Source organism: Chiloscyllium plagiosum, unplaced genomic scaffold (genome assembly GCF_037043375.1).
Source record: "Chiloscyllium plagiosum isolate Xiang-an unplaced genomic scaffold, Cpla_swu_hap1 HiC_scaffold_37, whole genome shotgun sequence".
Classification (NCBI taxonomy): Eukaryota; Metazoa; Chordata; class Chondrichthyes; order Orectolobiformes; family Hemiscylliidae; genus Chiloscyllium; species Chiloscyllium plagiosum.
Genome location: NW_028270175.1, coordinates 22,504,320 through 22,516,381, shown reverse-complemented (window position 1 = coordinate 22,516,381; position 12,062 = coordinate 22,504,320). Strand labels below are relative to the sequence as shown.

General features: G+C 38.1%; 1 protein-coding gene across 8 annotated transcripts in view; it reads right to left on the bottom strand.

Annotated features, from left to right (window-relative positions):
• Positions 1-12,062, bottom strand: part of ubr4 (ubiquitin protein ligase E3 component n-recognin 4) — a 202,298-nt gene that overhangs the window by 172,380 nt on the left and 17,856 nt on the right. For all 8 annotated transcript variants that reach the window (XM_087980458.1, XM_043675848.2, XM_087980459.1 and 5 more), the window contains exons 7-13: positions 10,570-10,711; positions 9,625-9,749; positions 8,715-8,836; positions 7,807-7,866; positions 4,513-4,703; positions 2,830-2,929; positions 90-227 (exon numbers count right to left, since the gene is read on the bottom strand). In XM_087980458.1, coding sequence (XP_087836584.1) covers positions 90-227; positions 2,830-2,929; positions 4,513-4,703; positions 7,807-7,866; positions 8,715-8,836; positions 9,625-9,749; positions 10,570-10,711 — 878 coding nt within the window. The remainder of the gene's footprint in view (positions 1-89; positions 228-2,829; positions 2,930-4,512; positions 4,704-7,806; positions 7,867-8,714; positions 8,837-9,624; positions 9,750-10,569; positions 10,712-12,062) is intronic.

The window sequence follows — 12,062 nt, the reverse complement described above, 5'->3', positions numbered from 1 at the left end:
ATTCTAGCTTGGTTTTTCAAGGAGACAGCACAGACATTATATGCAACTTTATTAATTTTGTATTTTGCCTCTGTGGTACGAGTGATTACCTTTCTGTAAGATGTTGACAACAATGTGAAGAGCAAGTTGGTGAGGGGAACAGATTCGATCAGTCTCTGTACACGTTGAATAGATGAGCTCTGTGCCATGATATTTAGCTCTGCAGGTGGTCCATCACCTCTCCAGCCCTGTTGAAATTAAAAATTAACCATAATGATGGCTTTCAGTAGATTAGTTTAACAATAGCAAAATTCATCCAACAGCTGAAGAGAGTTCTCCCAGACATTTTTGTGGCCCAATATTTATCCCTCGACCACTAGGGAAACATTATCTGGTCAATATCTGGAAGTGTGTAAATTGGTTGTCTCGTAACTTATATTGCAATATTGCATTTCAGTGATTGCAATGCAATTTGGGATACAGGCAGGATATCATTCCAAGTATGTGTTGCTTATGATTTACACACAATCTTTTATACATGGAAACTGCATAACGTTCAACCTTTAATCAATTTTACCCTCTAACCCCAGTGAATACAAAGTAATACAGATACACAATCCTTTACCAAAAATTCCAAAATCTGAAAAGCTCCAAAATTCAAAGTCTTTTCTCGTGGAGTGTGCAGCATCAGTCATGTCAGCATAACAAGGTTTGTTCGGCAGGCAATGTCCACACCCACTAGACCCACGTGGCAGTACAGCCCAGCACTGGCAGGTGTCAATTGTGTATTTTTCTCCCCTGTGTTTAATTTCAGTGTGAAAATGCCAAAAAGAGCTGCAGATACTCCTAAGCGTAACAATCTTAAAAAGAAAAGGAAGCATTTGACATTAAAAATAACGCAGAAAGTGGAGTTACTGCAGAAGCTTGACCGTGACGTGTCTGTGTGGCGGCTTACTGAAGAATATGATGTCTGATCTACCACTGTACAATTTAAAGAAACAGGAAGACAAGTTACTGAAGTTTTGTGGTAACAGTGATGACCATCAACTATTGAAAAATAGGAATACACTGCATGGGACAAAAATTGAAGATCATAACCATGTGCTAATCTGAGTGGATTCGACAACGAACAAGTGAACGTATGCCACTGACTGGTTTGTTGGCCATGAAACAAGCTAGAAAATATCATAATGAACTGAACATTGAAGGTGAGTGTCAATATTCAGACGGTTGGCTGCAGAAATTTAAGAAGCGTAATGGTGTAAAATATCTGAAAATCTGTGGTGAAAAGGCTTGTGCTGACCATAAAGTAGCTGAAAATTATATTGACAAATTTGCCAAGATAATAACTGATGAAAGCCTTAGTTCTGAACAAATTTACAATGCTGATGAAACAGCTCTCTACTGGCACTATATCCCTAGAAAAACATAAACAACGGCTGATAAGAGAGCATCAACAGGTTTTAAGGATATGAAAGACAGGTTAACTATTTTTGAGTGTGCCAATGCTGCAGGCACACAAGGTGAAGTTGGCAGTGATTGGAAAAAGCAAACATGTGTGATGTCTGAAAAGGTGTACATAATTTACCTGTGCATTATTAGGCAAACAAGAAAGCATGGGTAACCAGACAAATGTTTTTTGACTGGTTCAGTAACTATCAGCAGCATTGTAGGCAAGCGGGACTGGAAGAAAACTAAAATTTTACTGTTCCTGGACAACTGCTCCGCCCATCCTGCTGCCAAATATCTTGTGAACAGTAATGTTTTTGGCATTTACTTGCCCCTTAATGTGACATCTATATTACAGCCTTGTGACCAAGGAATTTTACACTCCATGAACAGCAAGTTTAAAGACTATTTTCAAACTGTATGCTTGCTGCAGTCAACATAGGAATAGGAGTCCAAGACTTCCTGAAAGAGTTTAGCGTTAAGGATGCCATTTACGCAGCTGCTAATGCTTGGAAGGATGTTGTTAAATCAATATTTAGAAATGCTTGGCACAGACTGTGGTCTACAAGGATGTTTGATGCAAATGAGCCTACAGATGAAGAATTTGAAGGATTTCACGTCACTGAAGAGTGAAAGATAGCAAACCTCGTAGCTTAAGCATAAAGTTTATCGAATGAAAGTGTAAATAAATTACAGGAAGCTGACATCGAAGAAATGCTGAACATGGACCTGTCGTGCATTCCTTGAGTAATGGGAAAATTGCTGAAATAGTGTTAAATACAGATAAGCGTGAGGGTAGTAGTGGTGATGATGATGATGACTTTGTGAACACAACTGAAAAGAATTCCTATACACAATATTGTGAAAATGTGAGATCAGTTAATTGCTGGCCTTGAACATGTTCATTTATCTGTGAGCAAGAGATTATGAAAATTTACTCAATTAAAGAGAGATTGTTTAGACAGAATGAGACAAATGATACTTGAAGTCTTTAAAAACGCCGTCTGCCATAGTGCTAAAGCTGTGTATTTTAAGTTGTACTGAATGCTTTTCTTGGAATATTTTTTCTGGAAATAAAATGTCCTTGAATATTTATGGTCTATGTATTTCATTTATCAGTATATTACTCCATAAATAAACTGCGGTAGTATTTCTAGTCTTTATTTATCCCACTTAGTGTGAATATTCATACGTTTTTGCTGCAGTGTTGATGTTTGATTACAGGGTGCTGCCACATTTGTTCCAAAATCCAAACAATTCTGAGTTCTAAAAAACAGCTGGCCCTGACGATTTCGGATAAGGAATTGTGTACCTGTAAATATTACTTGCAAGACTCCTGAAAAGGTTACAGTGGTGTCCTCACATGTAACCCACCACACTATACACAGGAGCTCTACTTACCCTGTAAAGGGCTTCCACTTGCAGATCCTGAAAGAGTGATGTCAATAGTTTGATAGCATGATTTGCTAGAACCACAGACAAGACGCCAAATCCTTGATGTCTGCAGCAGAAAACAAATCCAAAATGATATCAACCCTTCATAAAAAATTGAAGAATTGGTTTGCAGTATGTATGATCACTCGTTATACAGAAACCCATCATGAAAATTATCACACATAGAAAATGATTCAGATTCATTTTAGTTGCCCACATTGTGCAGTTTATTCCTTGCAATTTCCTTCGTAACAGAGATAAGATCCCAAAACCCTGCCGGATTCTCTCTCGATATGAATGCCAATTCTTGGCACCAGTCACAAGCAAGAGTTAGAACTCACAACAGAGGTGAAAGGGCTCCAGTGCTCCACCAATGTTTCAGAGCCCTGTGCTGCCCAACTTCAGAGATAAATATAAACTTTGTCCAAACTATCAACAAGATAAAACTGAAATAAAAGAAAACTAAGTACAATTTTGTAGCGAGATTAGAAAATGGAATGCTGGGAATCTGGGATTAAAAAAGTTAAATTCTGTTCCATCAGCATCTGGAATGTCTCGTCGCTAATGTGATGTTTTGTAAGGAACCTGCCTGTTCTGCTTTGCAGTTTAAGAATTCATTATTTTCATATGCAATTAAGCACACCGTTACTATGGAATGGTTGATGAATAATTATTTTAGTCAAAAGTGTCATGCTGAAAGGTCAGGCAGCACCCGAGGAGCAGGAGAATCAATGTTTTGGGCATAAGTCCTTCATCAGGAATGTTTATTTTAGGAATACTTATTTTAGGCTGGAACTGAAAGTGGAAGAGTTTGTTATATCAGTGCGTGAAACAAAAGCCCCTGTAAGAGTTAATCCAGGGTTGATCAAGAGAAAGTGATGCTCATGGAACTCTACATTCCAAGTCAGGGGACTCAGGTTCGAGTCCCACTTGTGCCAGAGGTGCATCATGACATCTCTGAACAGGTTGATTAGCAATAAAAAAGGAACTGGGCTCTTACACCTAATAAAGCACTACCCATCAGGTAATTTTTTTAAAAATTTGCAACAGTGGTGATATGGTGGTAAATCAAAACATCCCCATGTGTAACAGCGTTCCTGAGCAGGGATGGCCAAAAGGGGCCTTGATTGAGTTGTGTCAGTTACAAGTGGTGTAGATAGGAAGAAGCCTTTCCAGATAGCAGAGGGATAAATAACCAGACACAGATGTAAAGTAAAGGACAGGACATTTACAGGGGATTTAAGAAAGAATTTTGTTTCACCCAGGGTTTGGCGGTATCTCGACCTCACTACCTGAAAAGCAGGAACCATCACACAATTGTAGTAGTGTTTAGATATCACTTCAAGTGTCACAGCATACAAGGCTACAGGCAAAGTGCTGGAAAACAGAACAGCAGCAGATTGGTGCTTGATGACTGGCACTGACAAGGTGGACCAAAAGATCTCTTTTGTGCTACATAGCTTAAATGGAATGTGAAAACTGCTGTGTGTTAAATTATACATTTAAAATGCAAATCTCAATTTTCTGTTGCCTAATTCAATAGATGGATATTGATCTGTTAAAAACATTCGACGTTATGTCTCCCAGCCCTGATTTTTAAGGTACCTATAATTCTTAAAAAAAAAACTCATCTACAAATTCCTTACTGACCCTTTAACAGGAGCTAGCTTGGGGGATCCAGCTCCTTCCTTCACACGGACAGCAATGTTACGGACTCGCAGTGCAGCTAGTGGGTCTTTTTCTTTCCCCTTGTCTGCAAGTGCTGTTGGACTCAGGTTCAGGATCAGGTAAAGGCTGTTTAGTAAACACCAGGCCCCCAATAATTGGAAATTCTGATAATGCTGGTGAGAGAAGACACAAAGCACAAGTCAGCCAACTACTGTGCCTAACTAATGCTTTCAAAACATACAGCTAATTTAATATCTCATGGTGTACTTTGCATAGAATGTTTAGCTACATTCAAATCCATCCACTGATTACAAGATAAAGAACTTCTTTCAGTCAAGTTGAATTTTAAACATTGAGGATTTTCTTCCATACATTGATTGTTACCATATATTGTGACATGTTTAATTCCAAATACTAAACTCTCAAATTAAGAGCCTGAAATTCAGAAACACAAAAGTCTTACTCCTATTGATGAAAGGAGCATAGAGCAGGAAGGATATTTTGTAAAAAGGTTAGAGAAACATAAAATGATGTCCCTACATTTGCAATCATTCATTTTCATACAAACTTGCTAACACAAACAATTGATAACTTTGATATATGTAATAATCTATAAAGTCCTTATGAATTAGAAAACAAAATGTTTTTTAAATGTAATCATTCCTACGTGAACAAAAACAGAGGCATATTATCTGAAAGCAAACAGCAACCACTTAGTTTTAGTGGTGTTCATTTATCATGGTCAAAACTTCACCAGTTAGTACAGCCATGGCATGTTTTACATCCAGTTCAGCAAGGGGATGGGGCCTGGTTTTAAGTCTCTTGAAAAAGTGGGTTTCCATGAGTTGCTGTAAACTAACACCAGCAGAATTGCAATCCACCACAAAATGTAAACCAATATACTCACCTATTTATGATTGGCAAATGATCTATTTCAATGCAGAATACAAAACATAATGTGCAAGCAGCAGCATAGTATGTACTTTAGAATGAGATAAGACTTACAGGCTTATTCACTTTCCAGACATAAAATTCAGCAGGCTGTAAATACAGTGAAGCAGTACAATAGACCTTGGCAAACTCTGCAGTCCAACAACATGCTATGAAGATTGCTAATGGATAGGCAGGCAACAAATCAGAGCAAATTCTGAACCTCCCTCTCTCTCTCAATCATGAAGCACAGCAAGAAACAAGACTCAGTTTTTTTTTGCCTGAAGTTTCTACTCAACTTCCTCCCAAAATTGCTTGTTTAAAGATGCTACAATCTTCAAGAATTCAGATCATTTCACACAACAGTGAAATGACTTTCTGCACTGGATACAGCAAAGGCTTTTGTCTGGCTAATATTTAAGCTGTTGTGCTCAAGGCCTACATAATAGAAACTCTCAATTTACATAACCAAACAACTTGAATACAAGTATGGCACTGACTTCTCCATATGTATGTGAAAAATTGTCTGCCATTCCCACAAAAACAATACTAAATTTAACCAAATCAATAACCATCATATTATTAGCAGGGATGGGAAAACTCCTCAATAGTGCCATCAAGCATTGTATATTCACAAATAACCAGGTGAACAATTTGGAATGGGCTAGAACCACTGACCTTCAGACCTCATTGCAGCTTTATTCCAGGCATGGACATAAGTGCTAAATGTAAAACCTTGAGTCAGGGAATGGGGATCCAACGGAGTCAGATCAGAAGAAGGGGTAGCTGTTGGAGGCCAATCATTACAGCCTGAGAGCATCACTATAGGAAATTTAAAAAGGAGTAACCTCAATCCAACCTTCTCTGCCAAATGCAATGGCGTTCTCTAACTAACCCTCCCTTCTGATCATAAGATTAAGAGTGCTCCTATTTGCTACATGGGAATATGACACAATGCTCAGATCCATTCGCCAACTCCTCTAAAAATGAAGCAGTTAACAAAGCTAGATGCAGATAGGTTTCAGACATTTGCTGACAAATGTCAGGTTACATTGTGTCAAGTAAAGTATGGCATTTAATTATAATTGCTTGTAAATATAAATACATTTTTAAATCTGTTAAATATTTTAATTATTTGCAATCACTATCTTGAAAGCCCAGCCATTAACCCATGGCTATCATTGCCAAGGGCTTATGCCCGAAACGTCGATTCTCCTGTTCCCTGGATGCTGCCTGACCTGCTGCGCTTTTCCAGCAACACATTTTCAGCTCTGATCTCCAGCATCTGCAGACCTCACTTTCTCCTATCATTGCCAAGCCCAAGACAATCAATAACTTAACTTGGGATCAATGCTATGGAAGTTATATGAACAGAGGTTAGTCTATGCTGATATCTCATTCTCGTTCTGATCTATCAAAGCCTCTCCAACATCTACAAGTAGTAAAACTGGAGTCTGATACTCAACTTTTCTAGATGCAACATTCAAGTAGCTTAACACCATTCAGGATGAAGCAATTCAATTTACTGTTGCTGTAATTTGACTCATTATCTATCTCCTTCAGCTTTGTGATTACAATGAACACAATCCCAAAGATTTAACAGCAGTAATTTGTCAATACGACTTCAGCAACCCCTATGTATCTGAGGGGGACAAGTACAGCAATGATCAATACTCCATCATCTAAAGTGCATCAATGTCATTTTTGAAAAGAAATCTGCTGCCCTTAACCAGGTTAATACCAGACCCACAATAATTTGGTTGACTCTTACTCTGTGCTCTGAAATGGCTGAGCAATCCATTCATTTCAAGGGCAGTGCGAGCTTGGCAAAAAATGCTGGCCTTACCATTAACATTGCATTTCATGAAAGAATAAATACCTTCAAGTCATACATCAACCTAACCAAAGGTGTATTTTCCTTCACTGCTAGTTAGCAAATATCCTGCAGTTCTCTACCTAACAGCATCAAGGAAGCAAAACTACCACAAGGCATCAAAACATTTTCAGAATGAGGATGGGTCTTGCTGGCATCGCTAAATAAAATACAAAAATAAAGCCTTTAAGAACCACCCTGGATTAGGGCCTCTGGAGTCAAACAAATATCTGATACAAATCAGAGTTATTCATTGCAAGGGACACAAAGATATTACAAACTCAGGAAATAACAGTCTAGATCTTATCACAGCAATTATTACATTGCATTTATCCGCCAACACAGAATAAATATATGACCAACTGTCCACCTTTGAATTGCAAAGCAATCTCGAACTTTCCTACAGCAAAGATTTACTAAATTCAACAATTTTTTTTCCTCTTGCTCAGTAAAACACCAAAGAGACTCCTTACCTCACCACCTGCACGTCGTGAGCTGTTAATTGCTTGCCCAATCATGTCATAGATTTCCAGCTGTAAATGATAAGTCATACATTAGTAATGTTCTCAGACAATAAACGCAAGCACCAGAGGGCTCTTGTGGGGCAGTGGTAATGTCCATCTCTGAACTGAGACCTGGGTTAAAACCCCACCTGCTTCTGATGGTGTGTAATGACATCTCTAAACAGGTTGATTAGAAATAACTGCAAAAGTACTTTAAACCCAGCCTCATATCTACCGTGATTTATGATGGGGCATAGGATATCTATGATAAGAAGCAGAGAAATGACAATAGACAGCATCAGTTTAAGATACACACCAGGACAGGTTGGATAGGCTGAATGAAGATCAGCTGGACCCTGATAGGAAATAATTTAATGAAATAAATATATATTACGTCAAATTAGAAAGGTCAACCAAATAGGCCAAAATCCTCAATTTTCATCAATTTGATTTGATCAGGTTCAGCTAGCACTACTGGGTCAATGTGAAGCAGTCTCAGTGTAGCTTTTTTGGGAAGAATGTTCCACATGCAAAAGATACAAAAACTGCCCTCACCTGGTAATTGTACAGGGCAGACACGTTAATTTTTTTTTTAAAAAACAACTTTCTGGAAGTAAAGGGATCATTCAATCACAATGGAAGGGTGTGCACATAATTTGGTTAGATACCATAAATACTGCCTTCTTGGACATTGCCTGACAAAAACTATTATATGCAACCTTTATGTATTCCATCTAGATAGGATCACATTAACTTGTATCTCAGCAACACTGCATCAAACAAGTTAAAATAAATCACATCTTTGACCAGTCTGATCACTATTTAAGAACGTATATGCTACATATTTGATGGACTCAGCTCACTTATTCAACACTTACACATTTCTGTACAATTGTGGCTGCATCACTCTCATAGTCTTCTTCCTTACTGGTGGACCCAGATCGTACTTGCAGGCTGCTACCCACATGTAGAATAGCCATGCATGTTGCAACACTTACTCCTGGTGAGACAGAATACTGGGATTTAGTCACCTAACTAACAAAATTTGGATTAGACATCATCCCTCGAAGGCAACTTTCAGATGTGAGGTTTGTCATTTGTACTGTGCGGAGAAGAACAAATCAGGAACTTTAATAAAAGATTACTGTAGTGGAGACATGACATGGCAATATTGTCCTATTAAAAAAAGTAGTAAATGAAATTGACAAGTGAACAAAAATGATCTGCAAGTTATCAAGACAGCAGCAATGTTCAATATTCAACTACTGAATCGGTCCACAAGATGGAAATGAGAAGTGTGGAAGTAGTGGTATTGTGAACTTATCACTTGCTTAGTAATCCAGAACTCTAGGCAATGAGAGTTCAAAATTCTACCATGGTCAACATTGAGTTCTGAATTCAATAAAAAATTTCAATGGCAAGTTAGCCTAATGGCAACCATGTAACTGCTGATTGTCATGAAACAACATCTGGTTCACTAATGTCCTTTAGAAAAAAAAATTAGCCAATCTAACCTAGTATGGTTTATACATGACTCCAGAACTACAGCAATGTGGTTGATTCTTAGCTGCCCTCTAGGCAATTAAGAATGGGCAATAAAAGCTCGTCTGGTTAGCAACAGCCACATCCCATGAATGAAATATATAAAGTCATGATTTCTTTTCAAACTATGGATATATCCCACACTCCATTTCTTATGAACAATGACACTTTAAATAAGCATTCTCCCTGCATATGAGACTCATGCTATCCAGCACAGGAAATTGTTTTAGTCTTTCTAAGACTTACCTGCATACAGGCAACTCAGGGCCAATACAGTCACATCCTGCAGCCTTGCAGGGGTCAGTGGCTCAAGAACAGGCAGTGAGAGTGTGTCTAGAGCCATGGTAACATCAATAACCAGGGAATGGAATCTGAAGAAACAATAACATCTTAGAAAACCAAGCACTCCAGAAATTAAAAATGTCTATAGAGCAAAGTTTAAATGAAGAGGTCATTGGATCTGTCACAGTCAGATTAACTTCCACTAGAATTAACCATTAAACCATAACATGCAAGAGCAAAAGTAGCCTCAGCCTATGAAATGCGGTTCAAATTCATTGAGATTATGGCTGATCTGATGATCCTCCACTCCATATTCATGCTTTATCTCCACAATCCTGGATTCCCTTGCTATAAAAATATATTTACCTCCGCCTTGAATACACTGAACCAGCCAGCCTCAACAGCACTCTGGTAAACATTCCAGAATCAGTACCCTCAGAAAAAATTCCTTCACATCAGTCTTAAAATGGGTAACCCTTTACTTGAATTATGCCTGTGTGGTTCTAGACTCTCCCACAAAGGGTAATAATCTCTTGGCTTCTACGTCATTCAACCTCTCTTATTCTTCTAAGCTTCAATGAATATGGCTCCAACCTCCTCAACAACTCCTCATAAGAAAATCCCTCCATATTCAGGGTTGACTTCGTCATATGGATCTTTCTTTAGATAAGGGGGCCAAACTGTTCACAGTATTCCAGCTGTGGCCTAGCTAGGCCCTTGTATAGCTTTAGTAACAGCTCCCATTTCTATTTTTACCCATTCAAAAGGAGTCTTTCCTTTAACAAATGACATGGACTAGAAAAGGAAACATTGATGTTGGCTAACAGCAATCAATACACAACAACTTTTTCAGTCAAATATCCAATCAAACATCACACCCAGCAGTCCTCAATGAGCATTGTGACTCACCCATTTCGCACAGCAGTTGCATCTGCAACTGTTGCAGGCATTATGAAAAAGGAATTGGCAGAGACAGCATCCTGGAAGCGGTTGATGTAGCGCAGAAAGTAGGGAAGGTTTAAACAAACACGTAGCAACTTCTCAGAGCCTCCTACAACAGAAGAGGAGGAAGAAGTCAAAATTCGCCTGTTATCATTCAGTAAATACATCAGTCTAATCATGCAAATGGAAATAGATCCAAAGAACTCAGAGGAAACATTTTTATGGCAGATTACAGTCAGCGCATTCAGGCCAACTGTCTTTAAAATAAACCTAGATTCAATACAAGTGAGTTGTTCATATTCATACTGAGAATGTACTAAAGGACTAGGTGTTAGATGTTCAACCCTTTTCAGAAATGGTACAGAGAGAAGCAAGATCATTGTAAGCCTGTTCACCTTACATTTTTAGGAGAAACTTCCACAAATCCTGGAAAACTGACAAAAAGAAGACGACTAATTAGAGACAGTCAATGAGGATTTGTAAATAGAAACTCACACCCAACTAATTAATTATTTTTTAAGGAAATAAATAGATGCATTGATGAAAGGAATGCAACACTTGGACTTTGACGAGACTGTGATGATGGTGCAATCATTGAATTACTGGACAAAAAATCCAGAGAATTTTCTCAAGAGAGTTCAAGAAATTGAGTTAAAATGAATGGGTTTCGTATAAAATTATGGTATCTATAAAAGGAAATAAAAATAGAAAACGCTGGTAATGTTCTATGGCATGTGAAACGAAGTTGACCTTTCATTGGAAAGTTCCTGATGAAATTTCACCAATCTGAATTGTTAACATTGTCGCTCTTTGCAGATGCTGCTGAGGTTGCTCAACATTTCCTGCCTTTATTTCACATGTTCAGAATCTACAATATTAATCTTTTGCAACAATGAAGTGATTATGAAGCTATTAGATTGTTACAAGATCTCAAATGGCAGAATTCTTTAAGGTGGGAAAAAAAAAGTTCTGCTGTCTGGTCTGGGCTATGAGAGTCAGCAATCCTGGATTTTGTTTTCCAACCTTTGGCTGCAATCTTCCACATTAGATTAGATTAGATTCCCTATTGTGGAAACAGGCCCTTTGGCCCAACCAGTCCACACCGACCCTCCATTATTTGGCATCATCAACAAATTTCATCAAATGTTCAATTCTCAAGTCCAAATAATTGTGTATATGGTAACAAAAGTCATCCTTGTTGGACACACCTTCCATCTTCTATATTTCTCAAACATCCTCAGACACCTCATGTTTTTTGAATTTGTCGCCATTCTTTAACCTACTCCACTACCTGCTGTATGCTGTGTTAATATTAGGTACTTGAAAGAATCCAATAATGTTGGTCATACTTTTACCTGCTTATAGAATTCTGCACTGACTACTTTTTATTGCAATCCTGCTAGGTTTCCTTGACCCTGCTGACTGTCAGTTACATGCTTCCTGTATCTATCTCTCTAAAT